General features: G+C 39.0%; 1 protein-coding gene and 2 non-coding genes across 3 annotated transcripts; all 3 read left to right on the forward strand.

The window, feature by feature from the left end:
• Window positions 1-231: 231 nt before the first annotated feature.
• LOC149845687 (uncharacterized) lies at window positions 232-864 on the forward strand. Its single transcript, XM_089997702.1, has one exon. It carries the CDS (start codon window positions 433-435, stop codon window positions 601-603), a length of 171 nt encoding a protein of 56 aa, XP_089853828.1. The 5' UTR covers window positions 232-432; the 3' UTR covers window positions 604-864.
• A 15,643-nt stretch (window positions 865-16,507) lies between these two features.
• Window positions 16,508-16,627, forward strand: LOC149845688 (U5 spliceosomal RNA). Its single transcript, XR_016430691.1, has one exon. It is a non-coding gene; the product is annotated as a U5 spliceosomal RNA (small nuclear RNA).
• A 1,172-nt stretch (window positions 16,628-17,799) lies between these two features.
• Window positions 17,800-17,988, forward strand: LOC149845689 (U2 spliceosomal RNA). Its single transcript, XR_016430692.1, has one exon. It is a non-coding gene; the product is annotated as a U2 spliceosomal RNA (small nuclear RNA).
• The last annotated feature ends 65 nt before the right edge of the window (window positions 17,989-18,053 follow it).

Consider the following 18,053-nt stretch of genomic DNA (forward strand, 5'->3'; position numbering starts at 1 on the left):
AAATTGTTCGGATCCACAACAACTAAATACACAAAGATTTGGATCTAAAAGAGCTAAAAATTGCAAAACCTTCATTCTGGATTCGATCCATTGGCTCCCCTACCTCAATTGAGAAATGAGAACCAATTAGGGAAGTTGGGCAAGGGGTAAGCCCACGCTACTACGACAGTGACCGTAAAAAGATCTTCGGATCTCAAATGCGAAGATCTCCTTAATGTAGTCTCGCGGAAGGGGAACTCTCTCTCTCTCTCTCTCTCTCTCTCTCTCTCTCTGTTGGCCATGGAGACGAACCATCGGAGAAGCTAGTACAGATACTCCGTCGTGCTTGAGAGACAGGGAGTGAGAGAGGGAGTCTCTTCGCCAAGGAACAAGGCAGAGTTTGGGGTCTGCAATTCTGTCTACGTTTTTGATCGATAACGATAGATCGACGAGATGGGTATCATCAGGAGCAGCTTCTCGTTCATGCTCGGCACCGTCTGCGGCATCTACGTAGCCCAAAACTACAACGTCCCCAACATCAAGAGGCTCATAAATACAGGCATCGTCATGGCCAAACACGTTGAAGAGAGTTATCGGAAGCCCAAGAAGAAGGACGAAGACTAGAGGAGACTGCGAGGTTTTCTTTCGTTATTATTGGTTGGGGTTTTCGTATTCTTTCTGTTTCTCTACCCCTTTCCATTTTCGGTTCTAATGGTTTTGGGGTGAAAAGTTGTGGGTGGTACTGAGCAAGTTTGGGGACTACCCATTTTGGAATTCTGTATTCATGACTCTCGGTCTACCGTTAATTTGCGCAAATGGGGATTTGCATACTTGAAATTGCCGTACAAAACCATTGCTAGTTTATTGCTTTTGTTGGTGTTTGCAAATTGGCAGTGGTCCTTGTTTCCGTGGTTTGTTGGATGGGGAGGCCTTTTCTTTAGCAGAAGATTGGTGTATATGATTAATCTATAACTTGAATAATGGTTTGTGTTTCTTCCACACAAAAAAAAGACTTATGGTTTATGGGTAGTGAGAATGTGCCGTCTTATCATTGTCTTGTTCGTTGTTGATTATGTTGATCGATCTTTTTATGTGGGGAACCATTTGCCTTTTGTTTTTTCTATTGGAAAGATGCAGAAAGATGAGGGTTCTAAGAACCTTCATGTCTGTGTATAGTGTGGAGGAAAATGGCATATTGCATATTGAACGTATCAAAAAATATAGTTGGGGTTTGAACTCTGTTGAGTAGATTATAGGATAATTTTATATTTACTATTTGTGTTAACTTCTGTTAGGTATGTTATGAGGATGGTTCAGTCAAACTGATTGGTGAAGATGTGTTATATACTTCTTAATACAAAGCCAATTTCGTTATTTATGCATCTGTCTGCACAAATGTCTGCACAAAGATGAAGATTGCTAATGACAGTCGTATTTGTCCCGCAGAGATTATTATGTTATGTTCATGCTTTGTTTGTACGTTTTCCTAGTGGCTAGTCGTTTACATGATTTTCATATATATCTGCATCTTCAATTTGTTGGTGTCATTGTATATGGGATTTTTGGTAATTATATGAATTTTATGGATGGTTCTTTTGAAAAGTATATGTGACAAGGACAAAGAAAAAAAAAGACATTTTGGCAGATGACTTTTCATGGATATCTTTCACTGTGCCACAGACATTATAAATTTTTAAAGGATCTTGGCTATGGATGGACTTGTCAAAATGGATTTATACATTATCATATTGATGGAAGTTTGTGACAGTTAACAAAATTAAAATATTTTGGATTAATATGAAATTGCTTTAGGCGACAACTGATAACTTTACATCCTTAATACAAAGATGGATACATGTGACATTTTTTCTTCAAAGTTTTCAACAGTTTCAACTCTAAAGCAAATTCCTTAGGAAAGTTGTTGATTCTTTTGCTGTTTGAAGGGAAATATTTTCAAATATGGACAACAAAAGCAGTGCACCAAGGAATCACCCTTTAGTTCTAGGTGTAACCAGTTGGTTAGTCTCTTTTGTGATGGAGTATGTGACTGGATATTGATTCACATGCCTTCTTAATTGCTGCACTGTTTTTGAATATGGACAACACAAGCAATGCACCGAGGAATCACCCTTTTGTTCTAGGCGTAACCACTTGGTTAGTCTCTTTTGTGATGGAGTAGGTGACTGGATATTGATTGACACGCCTTCTTAATTGCTGCACTGTTTCTAGATAAACTGCCATATACAGAAGAGGGATCAATGGTAATATAGTTATTTATTTATTTTCAATTATTTTTAAATCAATGAAGTAATTTCAGAATGGGATCAATCTCAGGGACTGAGCTAGTCACTTGGGACGGAATAAGATGCAAAAGAAAGTGTAAGAAAGAACGAACAATGGTGTTTTATGAGTACCCCCCAAAAACAAAGCCATTTTCATTTTATGAAGGTGCAATGAAATCAGGCTATCTCTTTTGGAGCCTTGGACAGGAAAAATTCTGCTGGAAAATTAGATACCCAGACTGTATCATGCTATGGGGGCATCAATTGTATCATGGGACTAGGTTTAGTAATTCCTATAAGTGAAAATTGGATAATATCAGGAACATAGTTGGATTCGGCTGAAGATGGGTGAAAGTAGTAGACATATGTTAAAAGTTGTTATAGGGCATTGTTTCACCATTCTGGTGGTTTGGTGAATGCCAAAGCTATTGGCTTTAGGAGGGCTCTGATAGTGGCGAAGGAACCAAGAAATCCAGGCTGGATGATGGAGAGATGATGGAATATAAACTGATCAGCAAAGTGAAGAGGGAACTCATAATCAAGTTGACCCTACCATCAATGGGGGCACAAGTTTACAACCTTTTCTATGATAGGGACAATTCAGCTCACTCTTAATGAATTGCAATCTTTTGTGACTGAAAACAGCTTGTTGAAAACTTGAAATCTTCACTGAAGTGCTTGCAGAGGTCGCCGGTTTCTTAGGCAAACAATCCATGGTGAAATACAGTGGTTTTAACCTAAAAATAAGATTCATTTGGTAATTCTGAAAAATTTCTAGTGCTATCTGGCACATATATAATTTTCATGTATGTAACATCATTTTGTTGCATGTGTATGTAAGCCTAAATTGGATTTCAAGTCGAGAACGTATTTTGTTCTCTTTTCAGGTTCACATTTTTGCCTTTCTTATCTTCATTGGTAGCAGAGCCTATTTTAGCATGGGTTGAACTTTGGTGGAATAGATGGGAGAATTCAAATAAGAGAACGAGAGCCACAAAAGAGACATGATCGGAGAAGTTGGATCTTCATGGTTGTGATGGATGAGAATGGGGAAAGTGCACCTACCAAACCGCTGGTGCAAGAATGGCTACAAAGGTAGAAGGGTGCTGTAGACTTGCCTCACCTAACTTTTGTCTGGATTTTCGAGGAGGATGACTCCAAGCTCAATCGCATGGAATGGGAGGGAGTGGATGGATGCCGAAAACTGTTAGTCTGCTAAAATTTTGATGCCCAACCTTGGAAGTTACATGACAAATTGATAATGTGGCACTAAAGTGAACTGACCCTATACTTGCTTGGCAAGCATGACTTCTCAAACATGTGACCCACAAAACATTAGCTCATGTCATCGTACTTGTTGGGATAGAAGATGGTCTGCACTGAACTTACTTTTGCATGTAATTCATCTTATGAGCCTGTAAACATGCTTGGACATCTTCCAGTTGGGAAATGATGAAGCCCTTCTTTGTAGCTTTTCTTGACAGATCCCAAAGTCACCATTTTACCTAGGCTTAGAGAGTTGAGTTCAGGTTGTCAGTTATGCAAGTATTCAGCAGCTATGGCACCAGTAAACCATTGAAAAGTTATTCCATGTTAGTAATAACTTTTGGCAGTATCAGTTTGAGCAATGCATGCAAAATTTGCAAACCCTACCCTCAGCTTTGTTAAAATGTACATATATCTGTATGTATATACATATGTATGTATATGCTTATATATATAATATTAAATATTATTTTTTCTGTATTTTTCCTTTTATTTTTTGTATTTTTTGTTGGATGTTGACCAGTTTTGACTAGCTAGCCATTAGACTAGTCTAACGGCCAGCTAAGGCTCCTTTGTGTATATAAAGGGGATCTCCCCCTATTCTAGTTATGCATTCTTTGTTCATTTGAACATTAATAAAATATGTATTTTTTTAAGTGTTCTTGTGTGCTCTCTTTGGCCCTTAGTGGCTCTTGTGCTTGTGCCCATTGTGGCTTGTGTTTGTGTGCCTTTAGTGGCTTGTGCTTGTGCCTTTTGTGGGTTGTGTGGGCTCTTTCTCTACTTCGTTGCAACCTTCACCACCTTTGCTTGTTGTGTCTATGGCTGATTGTTAAGTCATGCATCAGCTATATTTACCTTGATTCCCTTGTTTGGTTGTTTCACTTATCTCCTCTATAAGGATCTTAGGTCTTTTAGGTTTATAGTGTCCCTTGTGTGAATGTTATTACTGCATGTCAGTATTGGGTGCACATCATTAGCTTCCTCATGTCCTTTTTTTGTTATACCCTTCAAGTTTAATAATGATGGTAAAATTTCTACCTTTGCATAAATGTTCATGCTGCACTTCTACTTTGGTTAGTCTTTACTCTTTAGCTTCCCCATTTCTGCAACTTGATTGTTTGCACTGCTAGCCTTTGTACAGATGAACTTAGGCTCTTAGAGCTTGACTAAACCATTACTGCACCATTCAGCATTCTTTGTTTTTTCTTGATGTCAGAGTATTCAACCAAGGTTCTCTATGTTTCATCTCAGAACTCATTTTCTCGACTGTTCTCTTTGCTTGCATCCCTCCACTCTGGACATAAGCTATGGTTGCTCTGGCTGCTCCGGCTTCTCTGGCTCAGAGATGTAGGGGGTCCCCTGCAAGGCCAGAGTGGGCTTCCCTGTTATTCCCCCCTCCCTCCTCATTCCATTTGAATTGTGTTATGTCTCTCACCTTTTTTCAGGAGATGAGAGATCTCCACTACAAGTCTTCCCTTTCCAAATACCCTTGCCATGGCCATTCGGTTCACCTGTACTGCCAAAAATTTTCATGCTTATGGATGCAAGTAATATCTTGTACCACAAAGCAAATACCTCAGCCATTCTTTTGGTTTCCATTCCCTTCATATTCGAGGCACAAATCCCCTATCCTTTGCATGTGAAGTGACATTCCTTTCAACATCAAGTAACCAAATGTTTTCATCATATTTTGAGATGAGTTTTTCATTCATCTTGGATATTCTGTTCTACCTGAGGAAATAAGACTTATTGATCTGTTGTTGAAAATTCTGTTTTCTTACTCGGAGAACTTATATGTTTGTTCCAAATTAACAGTGTAGCCCATCGATGGGGTCAAATGAGAAGCTGGATGGTTAAGACGCACTATCATAATTGAGGGATCTGAGTTCAAAGTTCAAACCCCATGGGGGTTATCCCCCAGCTTGCGTATCCAAAAAAGGAAAAAAAAAATGTAGCCATTGGTGTCCTCTTTAGCTTGATGTTTAGGAAGCTGGTCATGGAACCGAATTAAGATTGGCAAATAAATAGCAGCCTGATATATTTGATGGTTTCTCACTTGTATATCATTTCAGGTTGTTTTTTGTTTGCTTGCCCGCTTGTGTTTAACTTGTTCATGTGGTTGCTGTTTGTCACTTTATTTTGTTTACTTACTATCACTTCCAAGTCTTTATTTTCACGACCAGCATCTTTCCTGAATCAAAAGCTAGAATATAGAAAATAAGAAAAAGAGAAATCTTTCAAGATTCATTATTTCGTGATAGTATTGTGAATTTTTCAAAATATTGCTTACATATGTGTCAATGATATGTTTGTATGTGTGTGTGATGACTGTGTGTGAGTGTGTGTGCATGTGGTTTTTCAGAAACTTTATCAAAATCCATATTTCCTTAAGTTATTTTTATTTGGTTAATACACATTTTGGGGAGCAAGAAAACAACTAGAATGTGTGTTTCAGTTCAAGCAACCCTTATGTTTACACCCTATTTATGCATAACCGTTATGCCTCTTCTTAGGTACTGCTTGTTTTTTTTTCTAATACCATTTTCCTTTCTTTTTTTTTGTTTTCTTTTCCTGACTAGTCAATGATGCCAAGTTTAACAACGCCAGAATTGTGCCTTTAATCTTCATTTTGTGTTAGGCATTTGAATGGTATTTGTGATATGACATGTATATTTGGTTTTCTGTTGTAGGTTGTAATCTAATCTAACCTCTACCACCACATGCTGCTCCTTGGGGTCTTTTGGCACCTGGAGCACCAACCGGTCAACCTGTCAAATTGACAATCAAAATCTTAAACATTGAATTGAGTCCATTGACAGTCGCACTGTTATATGCTCATTTCATGTTAGGACACTTCTGGTAGCCATCACTTTTAGGTTTTACTATTGTATTTTTTTCAAAGAGTTTTAGATTGACATTCATTCCGAATTAGGAATACTCCAACTTATCCCTTTGTCCTGTCTTTTTATATACTGTTTTCAATTGGAAATCACACAAAAAATGCTGTATCTGGTGTCTCTTTTGTTGTGTCCTGCAACACAGGTTTAAGATATGCACATAATTCTGCAATATTGATGCTTACCATGCTGGAATTTTTAGGAATGCCGTTTGCTTTGGGTGGAGGAGAATTCTCAATCCAAAGAAATGTCAAGAAAATGAATTCCCAAGCTCTAAATTTCCTTTGTTTGGATGACTGGTGTGTTATGTTTTTCCTTGCGAACCCTCTTATTATTTGGCTATAGCACAGAAATTGGGTGAGAGGTCATGCCACCAAGAAGAAGAGAGAGAGAGAGAGAGAGAGAGAGAGAGAGAGAGAGAGAGAGAGAGAGAGAGAGAGAGAGAGAGCTGCTGTCGCAATGCAGAGAGCTGAGTCCACTCCAGAGAGGACATTTGAGGGTTCCTTGATATCACAGGTGGGAGCAAGAATTAGAGCAAGTCAGAATTCTTTTACCCAAAACTGAAACTGGATACAAACACAAGAATCTGACGAGGCAATAAAGCATTAGGAAAGTGAATTCTCTTCCACAGAATTCACCTCCTAGTTTGGTCCCATGTTGAGGTCATAATTCATGGCTGAACATGGTTTTTTGAATGAGTGTCGTAGGGGGGCAGGGCTCAGGTGGGTACTATGATCAATCCAGTTTCTCTATCTTCAATTGTGTGGAATATGTATTTGGCTTTGAATCTGGTGGTCAGGCATCTCCCTACCAAATCCAGTTTGGAGACATTCAAAATAAACATCTTTCCTGAGAATTCACCTGAATAAAAGTTACTCCTAGTTTGGTCCCATGTTGAGGTCATAATTCATGGGTGAACATGATTTTTTGAATGAGTGTCGAATATGTATTTGGCTTTGAATCTGGTGGGTCAGGGATCTCCCTACCAAATCCAGTTTGGAGACATTCAAAATTAACAGGACGCCTCGCAAGTGTGCTGGTTGTCCTGAATGTGTGAAATGCTGTAATCTGCTTTCCATGATTATGGAATACGGTACCAAACAAAATACGCGGACCTGCTTGCCATGTATGTCTAGGATGGTGCTGGTTGTAAGCTGTTCTATTCTGTTTTCTGAGAGAAGAAAATTCATCAAGTAAAATCCAAATTACTAGGCACGAGGTTGAGATGTCCTCACATGTAAAAACCAAGAGAGGTTACAGAATCAGTGAGCTTTATGGATCTTTACATCTGATAAAGGAGCTCAGCCGGCTTTTTCCAATCCGAACCTTGTTAACATTAGGCCAAGCCGCAGCAGCTGCAAAGTATAGATCCTGCTAAATAGTGTAGATGATAGCTTTAAGTTGCTTAGATCTGTCTCTAGAATGCTGGTCATTCCTCCCCTCCCACACACGCCACCATGCGGAACAGATCCACCACTTCCATATCTTCCTCCATTTCTTAGATTGACAAATCTGCTCGGGACCAATAATAAGCTACGTAAAATAATCAGCAGGGTCTACCTTTATCATAATATCAGGCCAAGCAAGTGTAAACATCGCCTGGAACAGAAAGCAGAACCAGAAAAGATGGGTAGCCGATTCAGAATCCCTACCACACAGGGAACATTGATTTGCTAGGTGGCAACCCAATTTCTGCATATGATCAAGGGTGTTGCTATGGTCAGCCAACAGTAACCAGGCGAAGAAAGTAGCCCTAGAGTCTCAGCTCCATAACGTATCATCGGGGAGCCATTGGGCACCAGCGTTCAGTGTTGTCGAATAACAGGGAGCCACTGTGAATTGATTGTTTCTTCTCAATTTTCCTTGGCATGAGAAAAAGTCCACTAAGTAGTACACTTTTGATTAGAACTGCACCGGCCGGCTGAGAGACCTGCAACATTCCAGCGATGTGTTTTAAATGTCGGGACCATATGGGGAAAAAATTGTGGAAGAGAATGTGCAGTTTTGATTGAGAACAAAAAGAACGAAAATGTTAAAATCTTTATGGTATTCCTCTTTTTTTAGGCCTAAAATTCTGTCACCAATGAGGGCTCAACTTGTCTGGTAGGAGCAGCTAGTGCACGTCACCTTGTGTAGGGATGTAGTAGTTCAAATCCAAATGGTTGGGCTCGGCCTAAGCTCGGCCTGCCTTTCAAAAAAAAAAAATTTCTTAGAATTCTGTCAAATGTTGCTATACAACAAAACCAACATCATCAACTAATGAAAAATAAAAAACAATTCCAACAAATGATCGTCAATTAACTTATTATTTCGGCTATAGTTAGCCTCCAATGAGCAAATATTGTATAAGAAATCATGAATGACAGAATTAGTTCTTCTCTTCATATAATAGTATAAATAACATTAAATAAGTACTACAAGAAAACCAGCTTTTGCTAGCTCACCCTAGCGGCAGCACCAACGTAAAGTTGCTTTTGCTGGCGCAGAATTTGACTGCGCAAACAAAAAGTTTTTTCTGGCACAAAAATTAAGGAGTCAGTGAAAAAAGTTTTACCTGGCGCACACTAACATTGTGCCAGCAAAAAACTTGTAGCCAAGGGTTTTATCAACAGATGTAGGGATGGCAGTGGACCAGGGGACAATAGGGGCCCTGCCCTGTCTTGCCCCGTTTGGACCTGGGATGAAGGGCATGAAATGGGGATGGAGGCAGGGATGGACTTACGCTTTCCCCTAGGGATGGCAGTGGACTGGGGGAAAGCGGGGCCCCGCCCCGCCTCGCAGCGTTTGGACCGGGGATGGAGGGCATGAAACGGGGATGGAGGCGGGGATGGACTGGCACGTTCCCCCTCCCCGCCCCATCCCCGCCCCGCCCCCGGCCCCGCCCCGCCCGCCCCATCCCTGTCCCGGCCCCGTCCCATCCCCGCCCCCAACCCTTTATATTTTTCTTACTGTTTACTAACCCTAACTCCCTAAGTTCCTAACCCTGGAGCCGCCAAGCCGGGCCGTTGCCTCTTCTCCTTCCCCATCCGCATTATCGTTGGAGCCGGGCCGTCGCCGACCACCGTTGGCCGACACCGACCACCGTTGGCCGACACGATCTCTTCCTCCTTCCATCTCTGCTGCTGCCTTGTGCCACTGTCGTGAGCCTCCTCTGTGGTGCCATCTCCTCCCTCTTTTCTTTTACCTTTCCCCGTCTGTGGCCTTGCATCGTCGGAGCAGCGTCGTCGCCGACCCCTCTCCTCACCGTCTTGCTGTTTCTTTGCTTTGTTTCTCTTAGGCTTGTGATATCGTTTCATTCTTTCTAAGCTTATCTGTGTCGGAACTCTTATAGCGGAATTAGAGTTTTTGAAATATCGTTTATCGGTTTTGTATCATCTTGTTACGGGTCTGTGGTTAAGTTTTGTATCTGGTGTGTATAGTAGATTTGTGTTGACTACGTGATTCGGTTGCAACTCGATTCTCCATGCATTTTTTTTATTTCTGAAGAGTCGTTTGATGTGGATTTTCTGCTGGTATCGGTGTGATTCCTGTTGATGTTACGATATTCTGGTCGCTGGATCCAGAATTTCAGGTTCATGCGTAGATCTGATTGCTACGCTCATTTGTAGGGTGTTAGTATTTGGTTGATGTTAATTTCAAGGGAAGAAAACTAAGGATACACGGAAAGTATTAATATCACGTCAATTTTATCATTTTTTTGTCTGATGGATGGATGAATCAATCTTGGAATTCTATGTTAAGATTGAAAATTCCGCTGATTTCCATTGTTTTATGATTGTTGGTGATCTTTTGAAAGATAAGAATGGCGTTGTTTATAATTGTCGTTGTGTATTTGGTTGTCTTCGTGCATAATATTTATGGCATATGTCATGATGGTGTGACTCAAAGCGATTTGAATGGGTTGATTTGAGCAGGAGATTTATTACCCTTGCAGACAAAGAATTTTGCAATAGTACTTTTTTTGTGTGTGATTTCATCCGTTAGTTGTTGGGTAGCTATGAAAATCTTTGCACTTGCAATCTTGTAGGTGAAACCAGGGTGCATGCCGTCTTGCTATTTGGACAGTTTAAAAAAAAGAGCTTACTGGAATAGAATGGTTCTTGTTCTTTTTTTTTTTAAATGACAATTTCATCAATGATATTGCTTTGTTCATAATCTTAGTTCAGGCTATTCTTTCAATTGGATGGGGGGTGGGGTGTGTGTTGCAGGCTAGTATAACCGGATTAATTTTGCAAGCAGACATGCATGTAATTCAATGCCATATTGATGTCTAACAATGCCATATTGGTTTATCAAATTAGTATTTTCTTTTCCATATTGGTCATATTTGTTCAAGTTGATATTGTTTCTGTTTGTTTCTTGCATTTCAATTTTGGTTCGTTTCGGTTGGTTCAAGTTGTTTTGGTTTCTGTATGAAATTTTAATTGTGGAGAAATCAATTAAAGTTCATATATGATAAGCAGTCTGGAAATTTGTTGATAGTCTTTTTTTTTGTGAATGTTTTGTAGATCTATAAGTTGGTGGCCAGTAATTTGATATGGAAGAGGAAGAATCAATAACCAATAAATTAAGTTTTCAACCTTCCAGTTCACATAGTATGTCTCAAGCTCTGGTTACACCAGTTGATAGCAACCATGTTTCAATGGAAGATAATGAAGATCAATCAACTGATTCAGGTAGATTTGCACTTGAACAAACAAGTAGGCATAAATCAGTTGTATGGAAACATTTCACTAAGAAAAAGATTGGTGGAAAGGATAAGTCAGAGTGCAATCATTGTCATAAATGTCTTGCTGGTGGTGCCAAGGCTGAAACTACTCATTTGCATGATCATATTATGATATGTCCTAGGCTTAAGCATAATAATATGAAGCAATATATTTTGGCTACAAACAAAGCTACATTGAATGACGAAAAAACAATAGAGAATTGACAATTTATTCAAGATGCTGGAAGAAGGGATCTTGCTATGATGATTATTCTACATGAATATCCTTTTGGTATGGTTGATCATTATGGGTTTAGAAAATATTCTAATACTCTTCAACCATTGTTCAAAATGATTACTCGAAACACTATGAAGAAAGATATTCACAAAATTTATAATGTGCAACGAGACAAGACAATAAAGTTGTTGGAAAAAACTAAGAGTAGAATTGCCATCACTACAAACATGTGACCATCTTCCAATCAAAAGAAGGGATACATGGCTATCATTGCACACTTCATTGATAATTCTTGAAGATTGCAAAGTCGAATCAGAAGGTACTTGTCAAATGTCAATCAATTTTTTTTTTAATTCTTACTAACATGTTTTTGCAATATCAATATTTAATCACCTTATTAAATTATGTTCAGGTTTTTATATATACCTTATCGACATACCAAAGAAGTTCTTGCTGAGTGTTTGATGGATTGTTTGTTTGAGTGGAACCTTGATAGAAAGTTGATAAGTTTGACGATGGATAATTGCACCACTAATGATGCAGTTGTAGATATTTTATTGGATAAACTTCCATTTGGTTCATTAATATTACATGAACGGTTGTTTCATATGCGTTGTTGTGCCCATATTCTCAACTTGATTGTCCAAGATGGTTTGACTGTGATTGGAGAAAGAATTGAAAGAATTCGTGATAGTGTTGCTTATTGGACATCATCTCCCATGAGAATACAAAGATTTGAAGAGTTTGCTCATCAAATGCATATTTCAATTACCAAAAAACTTGCTCTTGATGTTAAAACTCGATGGAACTCAACTTTTATTATGCTTCAAACTGCTTTGCTTTATAAAGATGTTTTTACTCGTTTGACATATCGAGATTCTCACTACAAGCGTTGTTCGACGGAAAAGGATTGGGAGATGGCACAAGACAATTGTGAGAAATTAGAGTTATTTCATCGTGCAACAAAATTATTTTCAGGTACAAAGTATCCTACAACAAATGCCTACTTTCCAACTATTTGTGGGATTAGAGTTGAGATGACTAAGTGGCTAATTGATCCAAAAGATGTGAAAAACATGACGCTTAGAATGCTAGAAAATTTTAATAAGTATTGGAGTGTGATCCATGTTTTTATGGGAGTGGCCACAGTTTTAGATCCAAGATACAAGTTGAGCATGTTGGAATATTATTATAAGACGATTTATGGAGACAATGGGGCTTTAAATGAAATTATGAGGATTAAGAATCTTTGTGTGGAGTTGATTAGTGAATATGAAAAACAAGAAAACAACTCCAATGAACCTGAACTTTTTCCTCCTCCTCCTCAATCAAGTATTGGATCCAAATGTCCACTAATTGATGATCTTTCTGACTTTGATAAGTTTATACAATCTAAAGATATTGAAAAAGTATATGGGAGATCAGAATTGGAACATTACTTAGAAGATGAGATGATGCCAAGAACTCCAGATTTTGATATACTATCATTTTGGAAGTCAAGTGGTCCCAAGTATCCTCTTCTACAAATGATTGCAAAGGATATATTTGTCATTCTTATCTCCTCAGTTGCTTCAGAGTCTGCTTTTAGTACAGACGGAAGGGTGATCAGTCCACATCGTAGTAAACTTCTTCCAACTACAGTAGAGGCTTTGATGTGCTCTCAAAATTGGTTGTGGGCTGAATCACGAGGTAATGAAAGTTCATTTTTTTATAATTAGTGAATGCGTATGTTATAATGTATAACTAATGCATTATTTTTTTATTTATAGGTTCATCATCATCGAAGGATCCACAATGTTACACATTCTTAGAAGATATGGATGTGGTAAATTTTATTCTTTTACTCACTTCTTTTATCTGCTACTATTACTTGTTAACAAAATCTATTTTGTTTGGTTCATAGGAAAGTGAAGTAGAAGATACAAATGCTATCAATGCTGATGATATTTAGAGTTTAATGAGCTAATGGTAATTCTTTGATGTTCAACAAAATCACTTAATGTTGTATTGCAGCTAATGATATAGTGCATTTGACTATTCCACAGGTCTTGGTTGTAAGAAATGACTTGAAGATGGGGAAAGGGAAGATTGCTGCTCAATGCAGGTAATGTAATACTTGATCACACTCGTTCATGTAATTCTGTTGCAACATTCTAATAAATTGAAAATATATTTATTACAAGATAATGATATTTTAAAGTATGGTGATTATGAAAAACTGATGGTGCAAACCTATAATAACAAACATTGAGAATATTTTGAAGATGTCATGTTATTTTAAAGCCAGTACTGACCACAACATGCTTAGGTGATGAGAATGACAATTTTGGTCTATTGTTCTTGGGTAATGTGGTTATGTATCATCAGTGGAGACAACATGTTCAACAACATTAATGATTGCAGCAACATCATGCAAATGGATGTGAATATTCAAGCTCATATTCCTTGTTTAGTTTGACTGTTGTATGACTACAACATCGAATTGCAAAGTTTTGTACCATGCAGCATATTTGCATTGTGTTGGGCATTGACCTCCAAGATATTTATTAGATTGTCAGCTGGGTCTCAAGATTTACCTAGACACCCTCTGGTAAACAATATTACAACTTTTAACAACTCCAGAAGTATTGCACGAATATTATGATATCATATATATACCTCTTTAGCTATATGTCAGCTCTAACAGCTAATATTCTAGCTATCATGAGAGTATTCCACATGTCATCCTCCTGCTGTTTGTTTTTTAATGAAAGTTTTTCTTTCCTTTTGGTCTATTTTTTGAAAGAAGCAATGTATCATTGTGGCACACTGAATACTTGCAGTCTTGCACTTGCCTTCTCTCTAACATACCAAAATAAAAACTTGATTGCATGTACCTACAGGTGGTGCACTTTTGCTGGAGCTGAATCGAGTATTGCGTCCGGGTGTTTATTTTGTATGGTCTGCTCTCGGTTTACCAAAACCAGAAGAATGAAGAGGATGCTGGGATATGGAAAGGTAGAACTTTTATTTTACTCTGTAAATTTGAACACGTACTCAGACTGTTGTCTCAGTTTTCAAGGATTGGCTCTTGCACAAGTCATTGGAGCTATAACACTTATTGCCAGGGTTTTGAACCTGCAACATCCCAATACAAAGTGACGTGCACTGGGGGATCCTTCGCCATCATGTCTTGCTATTCTTCCTTCGCAGTCATTATCTTTTGTCGTGTCAATCATCTTTCTTTTTTCTTTTTCTTTTTGATCTTTTATCATTTATTAATTGCATGTGACTAACATTCATAGACTTACTTGAATATGAACTAAATCCATTAAACATATTGTTTATGCCTTTATTGAATGTGTACTCAAAGGGATCACGTTTGAGCCAGGTTAATTGAACCAAACATAGCAAAGATCGAGTTGAGTCATTTCTGAAACAGGAGTTAGGTTCTCATTCATGAAAAGAATTTATCATCCTCTCCTGTCTATTGACTTTGGATTTTACATACTACAATGTTTGGTACTTTATCAATTACATAAAAACATGAAGAAGCAAATTTTTTATCTAGTAATGTTGTATACATTAGTAATCATATTAATGAGAATTCAATGGATCACGGTTTAGGTGGAAGTCCAATCCAACACATGATACCCCTGTTGGATATCATATATTTTGAATGCACATGAAGGTCTTTTAGTTTAATTGGAATCCTATGAGATGCTTATGGTTAAGAAGGTTACCTTTCGTGATCCATTCAAAACCTTGGTAATGTCGCACTGTCACTCATGAAAATAAGCATTATTATGACAGAGTGTAATATTGCTTAGGACAGACTTTGTAGAATATCAAAGAGTGATGCAATTTGACAAACGGGGACGGGGACGGGGCGGGGATTAGAATGTTGAGACGGGGCAGGGGTGGAGACCTTGTCCCCCGCCCCGCCCCGGTCCACTGCCATCCCTACTTTCCCCCACCCTGCCCCGTCCCCGTCTCAATCCCCGTCCCGTCCCCAATCCTTCAAGAGATGACTATAGACAAAGGGAAAACGGGGCCCCGCCTCGCCCCCGTTTGGACCAGGGATGGAGGACATGATCGAGGCGCCAATGGAGGTTAAAATCCATCCTCGTACAGGAATGGAGGCGGGGATGGAGGTCCGGAGACCTTGTCCCCCGCCCCGGCCTCGGTCTGCTGCCATCCCTAACCTGAGGCCTGCCAATGTGTCGTTAGTGTTCGCGACTTTTCCCTTGGCTACCCATCTCCCCACATTTCCCTAAAAAAAAACCCAGACCTTCAAAAGTGGATAGTAAGGTAATAAAAACAGCCAAAAAAAAATGGTAACGGCAACATTTTCTTTTTTCAAAAAAAAAAAAGTATAATCATTGTGTATGGCTTTTAGTTAAATTTTGAGAAATAAATTAAGATCCAAACCAGCCTTTCTTTATCAGCAACAAGAGCTTGACATCTTGAGCCAACACCATAACCATCTTTATAAAACTTGATCCAGTTTTATTTAAACATCACAATTTTAAAGCTGGTACAATACCAGAAAAAAATGCGATATTTTCATAATATCTTCTATTTTAAAACCATCACCTTTTTTTTGGCCTATCATGTGCAGTTGGTGATGGGGAGGTTCTCTCCTATAAGCTGATAAAAACAGTTTGTTGTTTACTTTTATTTGTATTTATTTACATGGGTAAGAGCTGGTCCTGACTTAGGTCAGGACCCGAACCTACTTACGACCCCGTAAGGCATCAAGCCCCTGGGCTGCTCACCATGCCCAAACAAGCACACCTTGATATATCAAACTTAAAAAAAAAAACTCCTTCGAAAAAAAGACCACTTTTAAGAGTAGACATAGAAAGTGGATCATGACCCGAACCATAGAAGCTCAGTTTCAGGTCCAAACCAAGCCCAACGATAGAGGCTCAGTTTCTGCCCCAATGTGATGTGGCTTAGACGAGCAGAAGCGTGTGACGAGTGCAACAGGGAACAAAGTGGTTAAAATTGCATACGTGGGAACTCTGTTGGGTGCTTCAAGATTTGAAAATCAAACGCGTATGAACGGGAGTTTAGTCCCATATCGTTCAGAAAGAGATGTCGGTGCCCCCACTCTCTTGTATATAATGAGGTGAGAGGTAAATTGGTAGACACGCAGCCGCGTGGTGAGCACAGAGCTAACTATTCTTTCGCCTTTTACTAAAGAATACCGTGTGCTCTCCACATAAAAACGGCATACGCCTATTTTTGGAGGGTGTTCCCGCAAAGGAAAACCCTAACATTGGCCCAACATAAATTTTTTTCCTTTGTACGGTCTTTTGTAAGGTTAGTTGTGGCTTAATTCGGTTTTGGGTGAGGCCGACTCCAACCGTCATAGGTTTAGGTAGATTTTGGTAATCTAGTGAGATTTTAAAAAAATTTGAATGCAATATGATATTTTCAAAATAATGCTTATTTGGAAAATATAATTGCAATATTTATATTTTGTGTTTTTTCTTATATTTTTATGTTTTAAGACTTAAATATATCCTTGGTAAAGGTAATTATCTTAATTTATGGCACAATTTTTCTTTGCCAAGAAAATTCCAATGACGACATTTGTAACTTTGTTAAGCTTTTATACAATTAGAGACGGGTCAAAACTAGATTGGGTTCACATGCACCATTCGGGGATGAGGACCGGTGGAGTAAGGTTGTGTTCACGGATCGTTGTAGATGGGGCACATTGAAAAAGGAAAAGATGTTGAGAGTTAGGATAAACATCTGACGGGTGATTTGTGAATGTCATCAAGACGCGACGTCACAAATTCGAAACTCACGAGTGGTGTTCCTTACCTCAAGCTCAAAGCTGGGTATACTCCTCGGTGGTTATGGAAGACTTCAAGAGTTTTACCAACTGGAGGCCAGCCAATGTGCAGTTGGTGATGTATTCTCTCTTGAATTATAAAAAAAAAATGTAAGTATTTTTGGCCCATGGTATGGAGTCAGGATGGCACACTTTGAAGTGTGCCGCTGCACCTAATGCCCTCCATCTTTAGCTGTGGATCCCAAAAACAAATGAAGGATGGCTAGGTGCAGAGGCACACTCAAAGTGTGATCCAAGCTCCATGGTAGGTGTGCAAAAAGATAAGTTATCTGAATGGATTATGGCTATTGGTACAAATCTGACTTTTAATTTTTAACCAACCAACATGAATCCTAATTCAGATCCAACACAAGGTGACGTTCACTAACTGCTCCAGCCGGACAGGCCGTGCCCCCATTGGTATTATCGTCATGTTTTGATGATGAGAAATCCTAGCCGAAGCGAGGAAAACCATGGGCAGCTCAGGTGGGTGGGTGTTAGCGCTTGGTGGTAGAAAATGAGTCCTCATTTTTAGTCCCATATCGATGACGAGAGTGAAGTGAGAGGGGTGAAGGGTGTATAAAATGAGGTTGAGATTAGTCATACCTTTCTCGGCCTTTTGGCTAAGATCAAGTGTGGTATCTGTTCTTATCAGTTTAATATCTGATACGTGGTCCATGTGACCACATGGTATTAAATTAATTTATTTTGGGTGATGGTGCCACCACCGTACTGGGCCCCTCAAGCGTCGCCCATGCGTTTTACTACTGCAAGGGCTTGGCGCGCCTCTACCAATCTCAGATATTAAATTTTTACTAGTTTATCAATTGTGGGGAGCCTTTCAGAGTTTCATTTT

The sequence above is a fragment of the Nuphar pumila genome, chromosome 2 (genome assembly GCF_984573655.1).
Source record: "Nuphar pumila chromosome 2, dmNupPumi1.hap1.1, whole genome shotgun sequence".
NCBI lineage: Eukaryota > Viridiplantae > Streptophyta > Magnoliopsida > Nymphaeales > Nymphaeaceae > Nuphar > Nuphar pumila.